This window comes from Nuphar pumila, chromosome 15 (assembly GCF_984573655.1).
Source record: "Nuphar pumila chromosome 15, dmNupPumi1.hap1.1, whole genome shotgun sequence".
Classification (NCBI taxonomy): domain Eukaryota; kingdom Viridiplantae; phylum Streptophyta; class Magnoliopsida; order Nymphaeales; family Nymphaeaceae; genus Nuphar; species Nuphar pumila.
Genome location: NC_143263.1, coordinates 57,849,854 through 57,872,652, shown reverse-complemented (window position 1 = coordinate 57,872,652; position 22,799 = coordinate 57,849,854). Strand labels below are relative to the sequence as shown.

General features: G+C 36.1%; 1 protein-coding gene across 1 annotated transcript in view; it reads left to right on the top strand.

Moving 5' to 3' along the window:
* The window catches only part of LOC149815424 (elongation factor Tu, mitochondrial-like), a 66,675-nt gene extending 44,675 nt beyond the window's left edge, over positions 1-22,000 (top strand). Inside the window, exons 11-12 of the mRNA XM_089989129.1 lie at positions 18,266-18,506; positions 21,674-22,000. Of these exons, the coding sequence (XP_089845255.1) occupies positions 18,266-18,506; positions 21,674-21,744 (312 nt within the window). The 3' untranslated portion in view covers positions 21,745-22,000. The remainder of the gene's footprint in view (positions 1-18,265; positions 18,507-21,673) is intronic.
* Positions 22,001-22,799: the final 799 nt, after the last annotated feature.

The following is a 22,799-nucleotide window of genomic DNA, read 5'->3' as shown; positions in this document are numbered from 1 at the left end:
AAAGTACAACGACTTCTTAATGGATTGAGCCCTGATTTTGACATGTTTACCACAACTTTGTCATGCCTTCTCCACTTGCCCAACTTTGACGATCTTCAGGCGAAACTTCTCCAGCATGAGATGATTATGAAACAAAGGGCGAAAGGAAATGATGTTTTGAGCAGGGAGGACGTGGTATCTTGCCTACACCTAATATTTTGGGTGCTTTTAATGCAGGGAATCAAAGGAGAGTGCCCACTTGTTTCTTATGTAACAAAAGAGGACATGTGAAAGCCAATTGTTGATTTAACCTGCAGAACAATGAAAAAATAAACAAAACTGAGAATAAGTCAGCTACTACTTGTGAAAACACGTGAGAGAGAGAGAGAGAGGGAGAGAGAGAGAACCTTTCTTAAGAAGTCGGCAACCTATTTCTATTCAGTTGCTTAGGGTTACAATTATAATTTACAGGGACAAAATTGCTCCTTATAAGTAACACAAGTTACAATATAATACAACTGAAGTAAAACTCGTGGATGGATATGGATCCGATATCGGATCCATATCCAATCCATATTTCACATTCTAATACCCTCCCTCAAGTTGTGCATGGGGTTGAACCATGTGCAACTTGTTCTTCAGATACCAGAAGCGATGACTTGTGAGACCTTTTGTAAACATATCAGCAACTTGATCTTCTGAAGGCACATAAACTGGTTCAATCTCTTTGTCGGCTATCTTTTGTCTGATGAAATGTTGATCGATTTCAATATGTTTAGTCCGACTGTGATGAACAGGATTGAATGCAATTTGTATAGCACTTCTATTATCACACATAAGTGTCGAATTTGAGATATCCTTTCCCATCTCTGTAAGAAGATGCCTAATCCAGGTCACTTCTGCTGTGGTAGCTGCCATAGATCTATACTCTGCCTCTGTGCTAGATCTTGCCACAGCCTTCTATTTTCTGCTACTCCATGAGACAAGATTTCTCCCAATGAAAACAAAGTATCCTGAAATAGACCTTCTCTCATCTGGATCCCCTGCCCAGTCTGCATCTGTATAAGCAAGTATGTCACGTTTTGGGGATTTCCATGAAGACTGAGTGTATGCGAGTCCATCACCCACCGTTCCTTTGAGATAGCGAAGGATGCGTTTGACAGCATCCATGTGACCAGTCTTTGGTTCATGCATGAATTGAGATACTTGATTGACAAAATACACAATGTCTGGTCTAGTGAAGGTAAGGTATTGTAACATATCTACTAAACTCCGATACTTGACTGCATCAGGATATAACTCACCATCACAAATACTGAGCCTTTGGTTAACAACACTGGGTGTGGGTAGAGGTTTACAATCTGTCATTCCTGCTTTAGCCAGAAGATCAAGAGTGTATTTATGTTGAGTTAATGACATTTTATCACCTTGTCTATCTACCTCTACTCCAAGAAAATATCTCAGCTCCCCAAGGTCTTTCATTTTGAACCGCATACTCAATAGAACTTTAATTCGCTGAATGTGGTCTGGAGCATTACCAGTGATAACAATATCATCAACATATATGAGTAAGAAAACCACAGTGGTACCGTTCCTATATATGAACAGAGAATGAACAAGTTGGGAACGAAAGAAACCATGTTTATGGATTTCTAAGGAAAAACTTTCAAACCATGACCTAGAAGCTTGCTTCAATCCATACAAAGCTCTGGTTAACTTGCATACATATTCTTTTGGGCTTCCCTCTGCATAACCTTGAGGCTGCTCTATATAGACTTCTTCCTTTAAGTCCCCATGAAGGAATGCATTCTTAACATCAAGCTGACTGAGGATCCACCCATGTTCAATTGCCAGGCCAAGTATAATGCGAATAATTCCCATTCTCACCACTGGGCTGAATGTCTCATCATAATCCTGACCATATTCTTGAGTGAAACCCTTGGCCACAAGACGCGCCTTGTACCGTTCAATGCTACCATCCGGTTTATATTTAATTTTATAAACCCATTTGGAACCAACAACATTTTTATCTGGAGGACGGCCAACTATCTCCCATGTTCGACATTCATGGAGTGCCTCGATCTCCTCATTCATCGCTTCAATCCATTTGTTGGATTGGATAGCTTGATGAAAACCAAGTGGTTCATCGTGTTTTTCAATCTGGGATAGAAAGATCTGAAACGCTGACCCCAATTGTTTTGGGATGAAGGCGTAGTTGTTGTTGTTGTTGTTGTTGATAGAAAGATCTGAAAGTCAATAGAAAAGTTGTCATAACTAACCCATTTTTCAATAGGATGCTTTATCCTGCCTGATCTTCTTGGTGCTTCTCTGTCATTAGACAACGCAATGTGTTCTGCAGTAGGTACATTCGTTTGCTCTCTAGATCTCCTGGTATACACATTTCCTTTGTATCTTCGACACTCTGCTTGTGATGCATCATCTGAAACTGTCTCACCATGTATGCTTTCAGTAGGCAGAATAGTATGCTCGGCAGCATGTGAAATAAGTTCAGCACTAAGCCATGGATCATACCAATTAGCAACTGAGCTAGTAGGTTCACGATTGGCTTCTGTTTCTTTTCCCAGAAAATTATTTTCATCAAAAACAACATTTCTGGAAATTCTGATCTTCTTATTGGCAGGATCATAGCATCTGTAACCCTTGTGTTCATCTGCATAACCTACAAATTGGCATATAGAGGCTTTGTCTTGGAATTTAGTTCTCATGGATTTGTCAATATGAACATAACATGTGCATCCAAAAACTCGCAACTCATTATAATTGGGATGTGCACCAAAGAGAACATAATAGGGAGATTGATTTTCAAGAATAGGCATGGGAAGGCGGTTTATCACATGAGTGGCAGTGTGAAAGGCTTCAGACCAAAGACTAATGGGTAAGTTACTCCCATGCATCATACTCATTGCACTTTCCACAATATGTCTGTGTTTACGTTCAGCGATTCCATTTTGTTGTGGTGTGTACGGGCAAGAAACTCTACGATGCATCCCATTATCTTGGAGAAAATCTAAAAATTCTTTAGAGGAATACTCACCACCCCCATCACATTGGAGAATTTGGATATTTTGAGAGAATTGATTTTTAACATAGGCATGAAAGTGACGGAAAATGGAAAAAACCTCTGATTTGTATTTCATAAAGAATATCCAGGTAAAACGAGAGAAGCTGTCAATAAAGGATACATGATATTTACTTTCAGAAGAGGAAGGATTAGGAGCTGGGCCCCAAACATCTGAACATATTATCTCAAAAGGTATAGAAGCTCTTTTATTTATTTGATGAAAGGGAAGTACATGACTTTTGCAGACCTGACAACTGGGACATATTTTATTTCTCAATAAAGATGAAACAGACTCCGAAAGAAGACCATTGGACACTAACTTTTCAATAAAGACTTGACTACAATGACCAAGACGAGAATGCCAGAGATCTGACTTATTACATTTGGATGTACTTAAGACACTTTTGAGGATGAGATCAGACTGGGGCTTCAGGACACTGGAGGCTGGATCTTCATTAAAGACATACATGTCTCCACGTCGCTCTCCTTTAGCGAACATCTTCTTCGTTTGAAGATCCTTGACAAAGACAGAAGTAGGAGTAAATTCCACAGAAGAATTGGTAGAATCAACAAGCTTGGAAATAGATACAATATTTTTCTTTATATTTGGTGCATGAACAACATCTGATAAAGGAATGGATGACTTGGACAAAGGAATGACGACAGTGCCTATGTTCGAAATAGGGTGGTGAGTCCCATCTCCGGTTACAATATTAGATTTTCCAAAATAGGGAGTCATAGTAGAGAACTTACCTGCATTACCAGTGACATGGGTTGCTGCCCCAGAGTCAACATACCATATTCCATCATCATTTTGCTTCAGATTCAAGTTGGCCATAGCAGATAGAAGGAGATCCTTAGCATCCTCACTGACTCGGAACGTACCTGCAGTTCCTGATGCACCAACATTTCTAGTGTTTTGCATTCTATTCCGATTTTGTGGGTTGAACCAGCAGTTGGCCTTGGTATGACCTCGCTTGTTGCACTGATAGCATGTGGGAACATTCTTTGAAAAATTGGCATTAGAATTTGGTGTAGGTAGTATCCCACGTCCACCCTGAATTGGATTTCCCTTGCCTCTGCCACGCCCTCCCCGTGTACGATCAGCAAACATCCCTGTGACAAGAATCTCATGCGTAGATGATTGCCCTGCTGAAGCATCAGATATGCTTTTCAAAGACATCTCATATTGGAAGAGTTTAGCACGTAATTCCTCAAAATTGGGCAACGAAGGCAAGCATAATAAAGAAGTGACAAGAACATGATACTCTGATCCCAGGGCATTCAGAGTTTGTTGCACCTTTTCTTTATCGGACACTGGATATCCAACAAGGGCTAATTGATCTGTGATGCTTTTGACTTGATTTAAAAATTCAATAATGGTCATTGCTCCCTTCTTTAAAAGCTGAAATTCACGCTTGAGAAATAGTACCTTAGCCTCCGATATCTGAGAGTAGGTTTGAGCTAAAGTTTCCCACAATACTTTAGATGTGCAATCATCAGGGATAGAAACCAAAACTTCTTGCGACAGTGTGGAAGTGATATATGCGACGAGAGCCTGATCACGTTTCATCCAAGCAGTAAATATAGGATTGCGGGTGGTGCTTGACATTGCTCCATCTCCTTTTTCTTCGGTGGTGACAAATTCCGGAGGTATTTGAGTGGAGCCATCCAAGTGGCCTGAAAGATCTTGACTGCGAATAAAAGGGGTAATCTGCCTTTTCCAAGTCAGATAGTTATTTGTATTCAGTTTTTCCGAAACCAGTTGCCCCAGGAAGTTGGAGGAAAGACTAGAACTGCCTGAAGAATCCATTTGTAGGCTTATGACAGAGATGTGGCTGAAAACAAAGAATGGAGTGACGCAGCTTATGACGGAAATAGGTACCAGAAGAAACAAATTCAGCCTTCTTGTGTAAATTGTGAATGAATGAAGAAGAAGAAGTAACCAGCTGTGAATGAATGAAGAAGTAGGGACCTGCAGTGGCTGTGTGAATTAAGAAAAAGAAGTGCAGATGCTGTGTGTGAATTTAAAAAAATAAGAGAGATTACAGCAGTTGCTGTGTGTGGATTAAGGGGAATAAAAACAACTACAGCAGTTGCTGTGTGAAATAACAGGATTAAGGAGAACAATAAGAAAAGAGGGTGAAACCAAATCACGGTGAAACCACGAGGAATAAGAAAAATGAATTAGGAAAAAAAAATGAATTACGATGAAATCACGACAAATAAGAACTCAACCTCTTTGTGAGTGAAGGGAACAAACAAATCAAGAAGTGGATGCCTACAGAAAGGAATAATAAAAAAAATATGGGAACCTGATTTACGTTGCCGAGGAAGGCAGATTTACGAGTTCTGAAAACTCGACTTTTGCTGATTTACGTGAACTGGTTCACGTTGCTGAGGAAGGCAGATTCACGAGTTCTGAAAACTCGGCTTTTGCTGCAGCAGTCTTGGCTAGTGCACGTGAACAGATTTGGTAGTTCACGTCGCTGAGGAAGAAGATCCTTTTTCACCCAGGTATACAACGTGCTTTGATACCATGTGAAAACACGTGAGAGAGAGAGAGAGAGGGAGAGAGAGAGAGAACCTTTCTTAAGAAGTCGGCAGCCTATTTCTATTCAGTTGCTGCACTCGTGCCTTTATTAGTATAGGGTTACAATTATAATTTACAGGGACAAAATTGCCCCTTATAAGTAACACAAGTTACAACATAATACAACTGAAGTAAAACTCGTGGATGGATATGGATCCGATATCGGATCCATATCCAATCCATATTTCACATTCTAATACTACTGTGGACACAAAAGCACCATGAAAGCACCATCTGCAGATGTGCAACAACTTTTGTTATCTGCATTGTCACATATGACGATCAAGCAAAATGAACAAGGGGAATGGTATGTTGATTTTGGTGCTGCCACACACGTCACAGGTAATGCGGATAAGTTATCTCACTTATTGCGTTATCTTGAAAAAGGTAGTATAGTTACGGGAGATGGAACTTATCACTCCATTAGTCATTATGCACGTGAAGTGCAAATATACCCATTAAAGGGAAACAACATAAGCACATAATGTGCTAACACATAAAACCCATAAAAAGGGAAAAATATGACATAAAGTCATAAGTTGCATATCATTGAAGAATAATGGAGAAGGGGTAAAAACCCCATTACAATGGAGCATAAGCTCCCTCTAGGATACCAAAAATACAAAGGGGAGAGCCCCTATTTATAAGCATAAGAAGGAGCCACAAAGGGGGCTCCCAAGAGAGTCGTTGGGAGCCCCCAACGGTCACATATGTGACCGTTGGAGGCTCCCCAACGACTCTTTGGGGAGCCTCCCTATGTGGCGCAAAAGCCAAAAAATAAAAAGGGAAAAAGAAGAAAAATAAAAATAAAAATTACAAGCATTATTCCAAAATGGAATATGCGTAAAACAGGAATTTACAGAAATACCCTTTTTGGGTGAAATAAAGTATATATATTTATATTCATATATATATATATATATATATATATATATATGAATATAAATATATACGAGATTACAAATGTCGATAATACACATATTTTAACATACGATTCACAAGATATGTTGCGGTAAGAAGAGCTTCGGCCCAAAAATTTTTAGGAGCATTTTTAGACACAAGAAGAGTTCTTGTGGTTTCGATTAAATGCCTATGTTTCCTTTCCGCAAGGCCATTTTGTTGCGGAGTTTTAGGACAAGATCGTTGGTGTAAAATTCCATTTGTTTTAAAATAATTTTGAAAATCTTTAGACATGTATTCTCCTCCTGAGTCGGATCTAAAAATGGCTATATTGTGATGAAATTGATTTTGAACAAGAGCGTGAAACTCTTTAAAATTAGTGAAGACATCGGATTTATTTTTGATAATATAAATCCATGTGTATCTAGAAAAATCATCAATAAAAGAAACATAGTAAGAGAAGCCTCCTTTAGACATAACGGGTGTCGGTCCCCATACATCGGAATGCACAAGTTCAAAAGGCCTTTTTTGACACAAAATTGCTATGAGAATATGGAAGAGAGTGAATTTTCCCAAGAATACAATCATTGCATGTAAATGTATTTGTATTACAAAATTTTTCCAAAAATGGAAAAAGATACAATTTGGAAATACTAGGGTGTCCGAGTCTCTTATGCCAAGTCTCAATATCTTTGGATTGAACATGATTACAAAATGATTTGGATGACAAAGACAAAAAATACATATAGTAAAGGTCCCCTCTTCTATGGCCTTGCCCAATCCGCTTCCCGGACCGGAGATCCTGCACATAGCAATGGGTTGGTGAAAACGAGACATTACATTCAAAATCGGTAATTTGAGAGACGGAAAAAAGATTTAAATTAAGTTTTGGGATGATCCGGATTTTGGGAACAAAAAATTCTTTGTTTTGGTCATAAATTTTCTCTAGGTTTCCAATACCCTCAACATTTAAAGATGTTTCATCGGTGGTGGATACATATGATTTAAATTTATTGAGACTTGGTTTTGATAAAAGCGATGCATTTGGAGTCATATGGAAAGAGGCACCCGAATCAAGAATCCAAGAAGTCATACCTGGGAAAGAAGAGATGGCGGCACCGGAAGTGGAAGGTGAGGATGATGATGTAGAGGCGTTCATCTTCATAAATTGTTGAAGAGTTTCGGTTAGATGGGCGATGGAATCCTTTATGTCACCATCCTTCTTAGAATCTTCATTGATGATTGGAGGAGTTTCTCCCACGGAAGCCACCTTCTTCTTGAATTTAGGGCAATCGGGACGAATATGACCCGGTTCATTACAATTATGACAAATGATTTTTCTTCCTCCACCACCATTATTCTTCCAAAAGTGTGGTGGTTTATATGGTCTTACATTGTTGCCGGGTCTAGACACGGCATGCACTTCATCAACATCTCTTTTCAAGGCCAAGCGGGTTTCTTCTTGACATAAATCGGCCAAAATATCGCTTAGAGGAGTAGAGGCCCTATGAAGTAGAGATCCTCTAAGTTGTTCAAATTCGGGACGAAGCCCATGAATAAATTGAAAGAACCTCTCTTTTTCCATATGCTCTTGTCTCATAGCAATAGCACTCCCTTCCCATTGTGGTTCGAGAAGAACAAGTTCATCCCATAAAGAGGATAGGGCACTATAGTAGTCCCTAATGCTCATATCACCTTGCTTGGTAGCTCTTACCTTTTCTTGTAAAAAGAAATGCCTAGCAAGGTCCCTTTGAGTGTACATACCTTTCATAAAAAACCATGCTTCATTAGCCTTTTTGAATTTTGCAAGGTTTGCACAAATCTTCAATTCGACATTATTCATGAACCATGCTAAGATTTTAGCATGTTCACTTTCCCAATCTTCCATTTTAGAAGAGTAATCAAGAATAGCCTTTTCCTTTTCTTCTTCATTCAAAGCTTTTTCTTCACCTCCTTCAAATTTAGTTAACTTTAGTTGTGGTTCCGGAATGGTTCCACATACATAACCCCAAAGCTTTTTACCTTTGAGATTATTCTCCATAGCGGCCGCCCACATGCGATAATTGGTCCCATCCAATTTGAATGAGAGATCGATCTTTGCATCTTTGTTGGCCATTAGAAGAGAAAAATTATAAGACAAGAGAGAGGAGAGGTATTACTTGTCAAGGGAGAATCCGATGAAGCCTTCTTAACCAAGGCTCTGATACCATGTAATGAAATGCCAAATGAAAAGAGCAACGTCTCCAAGCGAAAGCACGGAATCACGCACATACACAAGAGGCTACTAAAAAGCAAAATAAACCACAAAAGTGGTCAAGCACAAAAGGAGATAAAAAAATATATTTCACTTCATTGAATGCTTCACTAGAAGCTTAACAAATACATGGGGCTGTGCCCCTTATTTATACACAGCAAGGGACCCAAGGAGGGGCTCCCATAGAGTCGTTGGAGCCCCTCCAACGGTCATATTTATGACCGTTGGAGGGGTCCAACGAATCTATGTGGACCCCTCTCCAATGGATAAAAAAAGAAATTAAAAAAACAAAAAAGAAAAAGACTAAAAGGAAAAAGAAAGAAAAAAGAAAGCATATCAAAGATATGCGTGTACAGGTGAAATGACAGAAATACCCCTATCGGGTTTTACAAAAATATATATATATATATATATATTTATATATAGATAGACACATAGACATATATATATAATATATATGTGTATGTGTCGTAATCTATATATATATATATATATATATATAAATATACATCATATTTTAACAATATGCATGATTGAATCAATATAAAAAAAATTTAAGAGCCTAAGAACACATATATACAAAATTGAATAAATATGAATTTTTTTTACAAAGTTGAAAATATATATTCATGATTGTGTCAATATGATTTTTTTTGAAAGCCTTAGAACACATGTATATATGATTGAATCACTATGAAATTTTTTTGACAACCTTAGAACACATATATGCATCATTTAATCACTATGAATTTTTTTTGACAATGTTAGAAGACATATATGCATGATTGAGTCACAATGAAAATTTTTAGACATCCTTAGAACACATGTATACATGATTGAATTCCTATAAAAAAAATTTGACAGACATATACGAATGATTGAGTCACTATAAATTTTTTTTGAGAATGTTACAAAACATATTCATGATCGAGTCAATATGAAATTTTTTTGACAGCCTTAGAACACATATATGCATGATTGAATCATGATGAATTTTTTTTGACAATGTTAGAACACATATATACAGGATTAAGTCACTAAATTTTTTTTTGATAGCCTTAGAACTAATATATGCGTGATTGAATCACTACGAAATTTTTTTGACAGCCTTAGAACAAGTATATGCATGATTGAATCACTATGAAATTTTTTTGACAGCCTTAGAACATATATATACATGATTGAATCACTATAATTTTTTTAGCAGCATTAGAACACATATATGTATGATTGAATGACTATGGATTTTTTTGACAATGTTAGAACAAATATATGCAAGATTGAGTCACTATGATTTTTTTTTTGACAGTCTTAGAACACATATATGTATGATTGAATTAGTATGAATTTTTGTGACATCCTTAGAACACATATTTGCATGGTTGAATCACTATGAGTTTTTTTTACTACGTTAGGACACATGTTCATGATTGAGTCACTATGAATTTTTTTTATAGTCTTAGAACACATATATGCATGATTGAATCACTATGAATTTTTTTTTTGACAACGTTATTGCATAATTATGCATGATTGAATCCCTATAAAAAAAATTTGACAGCCTTAAAACACATATATGAATGATTGAATCACTATGAATTTTTTTTTACAATGTTAGAACACATATATGCGTGATTGAGTCACTATGAAATTTTTTTGAAACCTTCGGAAACATATATGATTGATTGAATCACTATGATATTTTTTTGACAACCTTTGATTGAATCAATATGATTTTTTTTCGATAATGTTAGAACACATATATTCATGATTGAATCACAATAAATTTTTTTTGGCAACATTAGAACACATATATGCATGATTGAGTCACTATGAAATTTTTTTGACAGCCTTAAAACACACGTGTACATGATTGAATCACAATGATTTTTTTTTAGAAATCCTTAAAACACATATATGCATGATTGAATCACTATGAATTTTTTTTGACAGCCTTAGAACACATATATGAATGATTGAATCACTATAAAATTTTTTTGACAGTCTTAGAACACATATATGCATGATTGAATCACTTTGAATTTTTTTTCACAGCCTTAAAATACATGTATGCATGATTGAATCACTATGATTTTTTTTTGACAGCCTTAGAACACAAATATGCATGATTGGATTTTTTTTTATAGCCTTAGAACAAATATATACATGATTGAATCAATTTGAAATTCTTTTGATAAACTTAGAACACATAAATGCAGGATTGAGTCACTATAAAAAAATTTTGACAGCCTTAGAACACATATCTACATGATTGAATCACTATGAAATTTTTTTGATAGCCTTAGAACACAAATATGCGTGTTTGAATTGTTTTTGACAGCCTTAGAAAACAAATATAGATGATTGAATCACTATAAAAAAAAATGACAATGTTAGAATACATATATGCATGATTGAATCACTATAAAAAAAAATTTACAACGTTACAACACATATATGCAAGATTGAGTCGGTGTGAAATTGTTTTGACAGCCTTAGAAAACATATATGCATGATTGAATCACTATGAACTTTTTTTACAGCCTTAGAACACATATATGCATTGTTGAATCATTGTTAAATTTTTTTGACAACGTTAGAACACATATATGCGTGATTGAGTCACTATGAAATTTTTTTGTCAACCAAAGAACATATGTATGCACGATTTAATAATTAAGATTTTTTTTTGACAGCCTTAGAACACATATATGTATGATTGAAATTTTTTTGGCAGCCTTAGAAAACATATATACATGATTGAATCAATATGATTTTTTTTAGGGCATTATAACACATATATATATGCATGATTGAATCACCATGAATTCTTTTTGACAGCCTTAGAACACATATATGAATGATTGAATGACTTTGAATTTTTTTTGACAGCCTTAGAACACATATATGCATGATTGAGTCACTATGAATTTTTTTTGACAGCCTTGGAACATATGTATGCATGATTCAATCAATATGATTTTTTTTTGACAACCTTAGAACACATAAATGCATGGTTGAATCACTATGATTTATTTTTTTTGCAACGTTAGAACACACATATGCATTATTTAGTCACTTTGAATATTTTTTAATGCCTTAGAACACATATATGCCTGATTAATTTTTTTTATTGGCTTAAAACACATATATGCATGACTGAAATTTATTTGACTGCTATAGAACACATATATATGCATGATTGAATCATTATAAAAAAAATTGACAGTACAAATTGACACTACAAAACACATAATATCTTACAAATTGATATACATATCACAAAATATATTACAAATCGATACGAAAATTCAGCATAATAGCTTACAAATCGATATTAACAAACAAAACACAGGAATCAGTGCCCAAGATATTTCCGCAACAAAAGATCATCTTCAGAAATACTTTGTTACTAAAGATCTTGGTTCCCTTCGATATTTTTTGGGTATTGAGGCTGCAAGAAGCAAAGAGGGCTTAGTTTTGTCACAAAGAAAGTATGTGATGGACCTATTAAAAGAGACTGGAATGCTAGGAGCGAAGCCAGCTAACATTCCTATGGATCCCAAAACTCATATGTTTGATGAGAAATCTGAATATGTGGATAGTACCAGTTTTAGATCCTTGGTAGGTAAGTTGTTATATGTGACCATTACTAGACCTGACATTTCATTAGCCGTGAGTAAAATTAGTCAATTCATGGATAAACATTAATAAAAGAACTTCAAAGCCATTTGAGATTGTTTGTTCCGATGTTTGGGGACTCGCCCCTATTCATTCTCTCTGGCAGTCGTTACTATGTTATATTTATTGATTCTTATTCACGCTACACTTGAATATATTTCTTGAAGCATAAGCATGAAGTTTTTCAAATATTTCGGGAATTCCATTCGATGGCTAAAACAAAGTTTTCGTGTGATATTGTGCACTTACAATGTGATGGTGGAGGAGAGTATTCATCGAATGAGTTTATTGCCTTTCTTTGGGATAAAGGAATAAGTTGGCAGGTTTTTTGCCCCCATACCCCTCAAAAAAATGGGGTTGCAGAGAGGAAACACATGCATATTGTCGAAAGTGCGATGAGCATGTTACATGATAGCAATGTGCCCATTAGTCTCTAGACAGAAGTTTTTTACACATCTGTTTATGTCATAAATCGTCTTTCTATGGCATTTCTGGATCAGAAATCCCCTTATTATACTTTGTTTGGGCAACATCCTTCTTATGATGAGCTGCGTGTTTTTTGTTGTGTATGTTATGTGCATATTGATTCATCTTTGCGAAATAAGTTTCAGGACAAGGCCGCTAAGTGCAGATTTGTTGGGTATGCGGATGAATACAAAGGCTATCGATGCTATGACTCTACTACAAAACGTATTAGGACATCCAAGAATGTTGTTTTTGATGAGCAGAATTTTCAGATCAATGACTTCGAACTGTTGCCATCTCGAAAAGTAGAGGTATATGATCCATGGATGAGCACAAATCTTTTTGCCAATACAGGAGAGACCTGTCAGGCGACTTGTCATTCATTTGATTCGAGTAGGGAGTTGGGTGACTCACAGATGCATGGCGAGCCGTCTTCAGTTGAACCACCTCCAGTTGAACGCTTCTTTGGACAGATCTACACTAGAAGGGATAGAAATACAAAGTCGAGGGATGTGAAAATCGTCTTCAGTGATCCGACTCGAAGGCCGTCACGCATCATGCATCCTATTCAGCGATGGGTGAGTTATGAGACCTTTTCTCTTGATTTTCAATTGTTTATGTCTCAGCTCGCAAAGCACAATGAACCCACTTGTTTTAATCAAGCTCTTCAATCCCGTCATTGGATTGAGGCTATGAATGAAGAAATGAAAGCTCTTCATAGTGCCAGACTTGGGAAATAGTACCTCGGCCGGAAGGAAAGAATGTAGTTGGCTCAAAATGGGTTTATAAAACAAAATATAAGCCCAAATGAAGTATTGACCGATATAAGGCACGACTTGTTGCTCGGGGATTCACGCAACAATATGGTGAAGATTACGATGAAACATTTAGTCCAGTAGTCAAAATGGGCATAATTCGTGTCATCATATCCTTAGTAGTCGATCGAGGATCGAAGCTTAGCTAGATGGATGTTAAAAATGCATTCTTGCATGGGGTTTTAAAGGAGGAAGTATACTCTTGGGTATGCCAAGAAGGATCCTACTGCTTGGGTGTGCAAGCTAAGGAAATCTCTATATGGATTGAAACATGCGTCTCACTCTTGGTTTGAAAGTTTCTTTATGCAAATTCAAGGCTATGGTTTTAGAAGATGTTCTCTGGACCACTCGCTCTTTATTTACCAGAAGACAGACATCATTACACTCCTTATATATGTTGATGATATTGTGATCATTGGGAGTTCAAATAACCCATGTGCAAGAACTGAAGCGTTTTTTGATGAAAGCTTTCAAGATGAAAGATTTAGGGGAGTTGAGGTACTTCCTTGGTGTAGAGGTTGACAGACAAAAAGACTCATGCAACAGAAGTACACTCTTGATCTTCTAGAAAGAGCCAGGATGACGAATTGCAAACCAGTCAACACTCTGAGTGTATTACATCAAAGGCTGAGTTCTAAAGATGGCCACCTTTGCGTCAACCCTACAATGTATAGAAGTCTTTATAGGGATGCTGCAATATTTGACTTTTATCAGACCTGATATAATTTATGTTGTCAATCAGGTATCCCAGTTTATGCATGCTCCAAAGGAAGGTCATATGGAAGCTGTGAAGTGTATTCTACGTTATTTAAAAGGAACTATAGGAGACAAACTTGTTTATCGCAAGAACGATAACCTACACAAAGGACATGAACTCATCACTTATACAAACGAGATTGGGCAGGGGATCCAGATGAGAGACGATCTATCTCTGGATATTGTGTATACATTGGACACAATTTAGTGTCTTGGAGCGGTAGAAAACAAAAGGCAGTGGCACGATCGAGTACAGAGGCAGAATACAGGTTGATAGCTGTAGGCACGACAAAATTTACATGGATTAAACACTTATTGAGTGATCTTGGGGAGACAATTATTTGATCATTTTCTATGCGTCAATCAAAGCGCAATCAATATTGCATTTAACCCTATTCAGCATAGCAGAACGAAGCATATTGAGATTGATCAACATTTTATACGGCAGAAAGTCGAGATGAAAGAGATAGAACTACATCATGTTCGAACAGAAGATCAAGTGGCAGACTTGTTTACCAATGGGTTAATAGGATGTCAATTTTGTCTATTGAAGAGCAAGTTGTACATGCTCCAAAACCATGTACAACATGAGGGAGGGTGTTAAAATAGAGCATGCGTATGGATTTGGATCCAGACCCATACACGCGTCAATCCTTTTAACTACTATGTTGTTGACGTCTTTTTCATTAACGACATTTTTGTAATATGGTTGTTGTGATATGATAATTTAGTCCCCATTGTATAAGTGTTTTAATATAAAAGATTAGGGCTTGGAGGTGGAATCTGTTTTTGCCGCCCCAACCATTGTGCATCTCTCTCTCTCTCTTCTCTATTTTATGTGCAGCTTGAACTATGGTAAAGACCTCTCACAATATCTCATACATACACCCCCCTTCTCTCTTGCTCTTTCTTCGTCTCTTTTTTTCTTTTTCCTTTTTCTTTTGTTCTCCTTTTTCTTCTTCTTCCCCACTCCTCTCTTTTCTTCTTTCGTTCTTCTTCCTCTTCGTCTTCTTTCAGTCTTCTTCATCTTCTTCCCTTCTTGTTCTTCTTCTTAATGACTAGGTTTTTCTGCAATTAATTTACTATGTATATAAAAATAATATAGTCAATTCATTTAGTTTGTCTAAGCTTCAGTTTATTTCATCTTCTTCAGTTTGTTTATATAAAAATTGTATATGTGAAAGTGTTACTTGTGGTTTGTTTGATTATTTACAAATATGCATGTGATTGTGTATGTATATGCGGTTGACTGTTAGATAAATCAAGTTGTTGCATTAATGTTACTTTTATATATTATTCTCATATTTTTTGGTATTTATTTGAGATTTTATATTTCTCATTGGTTGCTTCATCAATAAATCATTTCTTTTATTTATTTGTATTTGTAGATATTTTTAAGTTTTTAAAAGTGCAATTTTTAGGCTTACACTTTACGCATTGCTTCATATTTTTGGTGGATTGCTTCGCTACGTCTCGACGTTTTTCACAACTTTGAGGATTGGGTTACCGGAATCGCCATAGGACATGGGGAAGCGCGCTTCTCGAAAGTGTGAAACGTGGTGCTTCCGAAACGTGCTTGAAAGTGCCAAAAAAATTGGGAAGCGTGTTTTCCAATTTAGGGGAAGTGCGCTTCCTCCTCGCTTTCCCTTCTTTTTTCATTTTTGTTTGTTTTTTATTTTTGTTTTTCTTTCTTTTTCTCTTTTTTCATATATTAGTTAAAAGAGGTCGGGGTAGGCCTAGGAAGACTTGGATGGAGATGATAGGAAAGGATATGAATGCTTTGAACCTCACCGAGGACATGGCGTTGGATAGAAATGATTGGAGGAAAAGGATTCATGTGGAAGACCCAAAATGAATTTCTTTTTTGGTTCATATCGCTGACCCCAATTGTTTTGGGATGAAGGCGTAGTTGTTGTTGTTGTTGTTGTTTTCTTTTTCTCTTTTTTCGCTTCTCCCTCGCTTCCTAGGTCGCTTCCGGTTTGCTTGTCTTCTAGCTTTTGAGACGATTCCTGATTCGCTTCTAAGTCGTCCCGTGCTTGCCGCTTCCTAAAATTTTGGAAGTGCCTCGCTTCCCTCTTCCGCTTTCCGAATCACTTCCCACTCCCGCTTTCCCGACTAGCAACTCTGAGTTGAACACATAGTCACAAATATCGGTATTGGCTATATCTCGGCGAGGTATAATATCGGGATATTATTAGTTTTCTAATAAATCTTGGAAAAATCTCGAGAAAATCTTGAAATTTAAAAAATAAAATGAAAAAATAAATGTAAATCCTCCCTTCCCTCTTCCTTGCTCTTTTTTTTTCTTCCTTCCCTTCTTCTTTCTTTTCTTCCTTCCTCTTCTTTCTTTCCCTGTTCATGGTGGAATGTTGGACTGCTGGAGAACTCGACTAGACTGGTCGAGAAGTGGAGGATATGGCGCAGCCCCCTGTTCACGTTTCTCTTCTTTCTTTTATTTGTTTCACTTTGATGTTGACTGCAGCCCCTTCCTTGCATTTCTTTTGTTTTGGGTCTCTTAAAAGTAACCCAAACCCTAACAAAAAGGTATATTTGTATACCCAAAATAACCTAATAAAGAAAAACTAAAGACACATGTATCCCTTTTTTTTAAAAACCCACCAAATACCCCTGCACCTACAGTTTTAAAAAAAGTTGTTGCCTGGGTTGCAACAACGATATTATTGTGATATTTTGCCTTTAATATCATTTGTTCATTTTACTGCAATAATATCGCGATATTTTCAAAATATCGGCGATATCTGCGACTATGGTTGAACATTAAAAGCTCCTGATAAGATCAAGGTTTTTTCATAGTATTGCAATTTTTTTGGTTTAAGAATACATTGTGATTTATGCATTTTATCAGTAAAGTCTCAAGGATAGATTTTTATTTGAAATTTCACATTTTTATAACTTTATTCCTTTTTGAAATATTTTATTTGAAATTTCACATATTTTTATAATTTTATTCCCTTTTATTTTATGAAGAGGAGGAACCTTCCTAAGGACACGGGTCACTTAATGGGGCCGCCTCCCTGCGAAGTAAACCCTGGGCAGTCCACCGACCCCATGCCTTGCAGGGACTGACCAGTGATAGTGATGGGGTACATCCTGGAAGCAATGGGATTTGATCCAGTGTCCTTCATCTCGAGCATCTTCACACACACCCTACTAACCAGGGTGTGCTCAACCCACGGGGGCAATTTTATTCCCTTTTAGATTTTTTTAATTTTTAAGTTTATTTATTTTTTTCTGATATTTAAATCCGAGATAATGGAAACCGGAAAATCTCCCTATAATTTCATATTTGATAAGTTCCCATTTTAAACTCTTTTCATTATGTTTAAGATCTCTGTCATGCGAATGCTCCATTTGTACTCTTGTGCCGTGTCCCTTCTATACTTACTAATAATGGAGGACTCCATAAAAATGGCCCTGTCACCATATCTGCAGCTGTAGCCATCTGACAGGTTAGGATCATTTGAACTGAAAGGCATTCATTTATTGCAGTTTGCTGCCCAAAGTACAGGATCCAGTCACTTTACTCCATTGACCCAACCTGGTCTTTCTTGGGTGATTCATTCATGTTACTGGCTGAGTTGTCTGGGTTTCTCAAGTGTATGCTGTACATAGGAGTTTAAGATGTAGCTATCTCAAGTCCATGTATCAAGTCATTGAAGCTATTTTCCATAAGTTGCTTCAGTGGTTTAACTGCTTTTAATGGTTTCCACATTTTCCAGGTTGTCTCCAAGCCTGGTAGTGTGAAGACATACAAGAAATTTGAGGCAGAGATTTACGTTCTCACAAAGGATGAAGGTGGTCGTCATACTGCTTTCTTTTCAAACTACAGGCCACAATTCTACATGAGGACTGCAGATGTTACTGGGAAGGTGGAATTGCCTGAAAATGTAAAGATGGTGATGCCTGGGGATAATGTAACAGCAACTTTTGAGCTTATATCACCTGTTCCGCTTGAACCAGGTATATCAGTAACTAATCTACTAGAAAAATCTCCCATTGCATTGTAACTCATTTATTTTGAGCTGTTACATGTTTTTTCATATGATGGCTGAAATATGACTTGGTTTTCACTTTTCAGTGGTTAAATAGAAAAAAAGAAGAAAAAAGTAGGGGGATGGGGAGCTGTTGCTCTCCACAATTGCCAATTTTTTTGTGGTAGTAAATTATTTTAGTTCAATGTATATGAAAGTGCTAATATTCCCGTTCTGTGTGTGTGCACGTTTAGAGTAATTGGTTCCTCCTAATGTCCATAGGTGCTAATTTCTTAATATGGGTGCTTCTGCCAGCCTCCCACACCCGTGTCATACTTGAGTACCTACATTAGTACTTTGATACTTGGGGTATATGATTCAGCTGGTTTGAAACGAGACTCGGCCAGTCAATATAGTCAATACTAAGGATCAAACATGTCCATTGTTAACTGTATACTTTTTTATTATTAATTGTTAGTTAATTATGTATCTTTGTCATATTTTAGACTTTTAATTCATAATTGACTATCTAGAGCTTCATACATGGCGCATTTTCTATATTGTAGTATCTTTTATGTGTGTGTAGCTACACCCCTGTACCCATCATTTTAGAAATCCACCATGTTGTACATCACATGGTTACCAAAATGCGAAATGGATAAAGGAAGTGATGCATGGAGGGGAAGCAGGGGAGCGTGTGTTAAAAAATAGTAGGGAGCATGAAGCAGGATACAATTGTGAAATGATTGTAGAAGTGTATGGGAATCTAAAAAGGAAACCTGTAGGAATCAAATAGAAAATGACATGGAAGTGAATAAGAAACACCATGAAGACAAGTAGGAAGCCATTTAAAAACATGCAAATTTGTTATAATATTAATAGTATATATTAATATGAAAGATATTTTCCCTCAAAAAAATATGAAAGACATAAAAAGTGAGGGAGAAGTGATGGGGAAGCGAAAGGGAATTGAGTTGAGAAGTGAGGAGGCATGCTTCCCACTAAAGGGGAACACGTTTCATCGCACTTCCCCTCCATTTAGGGAATTGCTGCTCTTTGCGCTTTGGAAGTGAACTTCTCTAAGCAACTAGGCGCTTCCAAAAACTGTGGTACATTGTACCTGGTACCTGCACCTATACCTATGTGAAGTAGGTTCTATGGCATGTTTTGCAAATCAGACCCCACAAATGTGTTCAACAGTGTGTTTTCAATGAAAAAGAGCATAGATTTTTTAATCTTCAAAATATAAAAAGTTGTGGTTATTGATTTTTTAAACCCTCCAAATATATCCATACAGTGCAGTCAGCTGATCTTTTATTTTTTTCATTTTTTTGAAGTCTGACCTTACTGATTTGATTTATGTGGTTTGTTTAGTAGAAATCGGCTTTTGGATAGTCAAATTACAACACATAAGCAGCCTTTTGAAGGGCTTCAAAAATCAATGCCCCAATATATATATATATATATATATATATATATATATATATATATATATATATATATATATAGAGAGAGAGAGAGAGAGAGAGAGAGAGAGAGAGAGAGAGAGAGATGTTCTAGTCCATTTATCTTCCAGATCCCTTTAAAAAATATATTTACATGTGTTTTTACTTAATCTAAATGAATAGATGTAATCTCTGTGCTTTATTTTTCATATTTAAATGTGTATTTAGCTGAACAAAAAAATCAATGGTTCATATTACACCAAAAACTTGATTAAAAAAAATCAAGAAATCTTGTTAAATTGATTTGATCCAAAGCATGGTTCTTAGTGAATAAACAATGATAAACACATCTACAGGTTTGGATTAAGCATTAAACACATGGAAGTACGTTTTTTAAAGGTGTCTGCGATGGTCTGGAACTTACACACTACTCTCTCTCTCTCTCTCTATATATATATATATATATATAAAGGAAAACTTATTTCATTTTTTTTGAACTTGTATGAGTAGTAGATATATGATGTTATGCCAACGGATACAATGATGTTGATGTGGTATTGGGATAAGTAAAGAGGAAGTACATAGAAAATAATGAAAAACTGATCTAGAGTAGCTTCTTTAAAACAATTTGTAAGATAGGTGGAGGAAATTAGACTGAAATGTGTCAAAGGACATGTTATAGAGAACTGCACAGTGTAAGAGACTTCAAGAAGATAAACTAAGTATGCCCCATAAGACTAGATATGATGTGGTTTGAGAATCTTGAACACACAGCTTTGATACCATAAAGAAGGGAGGATTTCTTGTGCATAGTGGAGGTATTAAAAAAAAAGTAACAAAAAGCAGATAGCGTAAGAAAGTGTTCTTACTGAAAGAAAGCAAGAAAATTGAGAGTGAAGAGAGGGAAAGAATGCTTCATCCAATACCAGAGTGAAACTTCATTCATCAGGTTACAGTTTTCCGTCAACATTGCTGAGAGTCATTGTCAAAAGTTGGGTCCAATGCCTCAAATTCTGCCTCCATATTTAGAAACATTGTTAAAAAGCTTTGTTTTCACTCTGGTTATGAAAGCTTGGTTATTTTCTTTGCGAAGGATTTCCTTGTTATGGAACTTATTTTAGGAGAGTAGGGTATTTTCTCTGATCATGTGCTATAATTTCTAATAATAAAGCATCACTTTTATTGAGGTCAAGACCTCATCCTTACAACATGAGCACTTAAGGTTGATGCAATCCTAGGGAGATGGTGGGGAAATGGAATACTTTCTGCTGCCGCCTGTGGAGTATGGTGTGCTCACATGTGTTGAAGATGTGGTTCTTGATTGAACTTCCTCTTCTCCATAGGCCAATGTCATTTTGTTAAAAATTAATCTGGTTACATGATGTTTGGTTTTTATAAAAAAAGGAAGAAAAAAGGTAACTTGCCTCCTTTTTAAGAATTTTAAATTTATGCATTGCTTCCATCCATCTTTTTTTTTCCAGATTGTTCATGCCTTGTTCGAAGATTGTATTTCTCTATCCATATACTCAAGGATTTCACTTTTTTGTTCCTTTCTTTTTTCATTTAAAATTATGCAGCTGTTTAGAAATGTTTTTTTTTTTCATTTTGTTCTTTCATTATTCTTATATTGTTCTTATAAAAGGGAATATCATCTTTTGTTGCTTGTGTTTCTTGACAAATGAAGCCTTGCAATTTTTTATGGTTATGACAGGACAAAGATTTGCTTTAAGAGAAGGAGGAAGGACAGTTGGTGCTGGGGTGGTGGCCAAAGTTATAAGTTGACATGCTTAAGGTGTTCCATTTTGTTTCTTTCTAATTCCGTTTACATGGCAGAGAAAAATAGATAATCCACACATTCAAGCAGCAGTGGGACAGAAAATTGGTTCCGGTAATTGCTGGTGCACTCTCCAGATGTGATTATTGCATTACCTTTTCTATTTTGATTATTCTGGAAAGGACTATGTACCTCTCAATTTTGGTACGATGAGATCAACGCAGTTACATTATGCTATTAAGTCTGGACATGGACTTGGTGAAATGTGGTCTAACACATTGTTCTCTGTCTTCTTGTTTCTTGCATTGGTGTTACGAAGTGCATACAAAGTCGGTTATATGGAAAAATAATAATAAAAATGATTGCTAGTGCCTTAGTTGTCAAAAGCTGCGCCTAGGTTGGCTAGGCATAGGGTCACCTCCTAGGCTTATGGGTCTAGGCGGTAGGGCCCTATTTTTTTACCTAGGCTACTTAGGTTGTTCATGCCTAAGCTGCAGGGATATAGTTGTCATGTTTTTTTAATTTTTTTGGTCTCTTTTCTTTCTCTTTTTTCAAAAACTTTTTTTTTATTCTCTCATTTTCTTCTTTTGTTTCTCTTTTTTACCTTATTTTTCTTCTTTTTCCTGGTGCCCCTTCTCTTAGTTGTCAAAGGCGGAGCCTAGGTGCCGCCTAGGCAGCCTAGCCGAGGTAATCTCTCAGTCTTATGCACAGTTGCACACACACACACACACACACACATATATATATATATATGTTTTCTATGTAATTGTATATAATTATATATATTAACATATTATAAACATATATTATAAATTTATAATATTATGTGTTTATATTATATATATACATATATGTTTACTTAATTCATATATAATCTATAAGCGTATGAGTTATCTATTTGACTGTTTTTATGTAATATAATTACTTTACAATATTCAACTGTGTTATTATTTGTCTAGGCTATTGTTGATTGATTTTATGTTGTATAGATGTTTGTTATTAATTTTAGTAGTTTGTTTACATATTTTGTATGTTTTTTTATTTTTTTTATTTGGGGTACCGC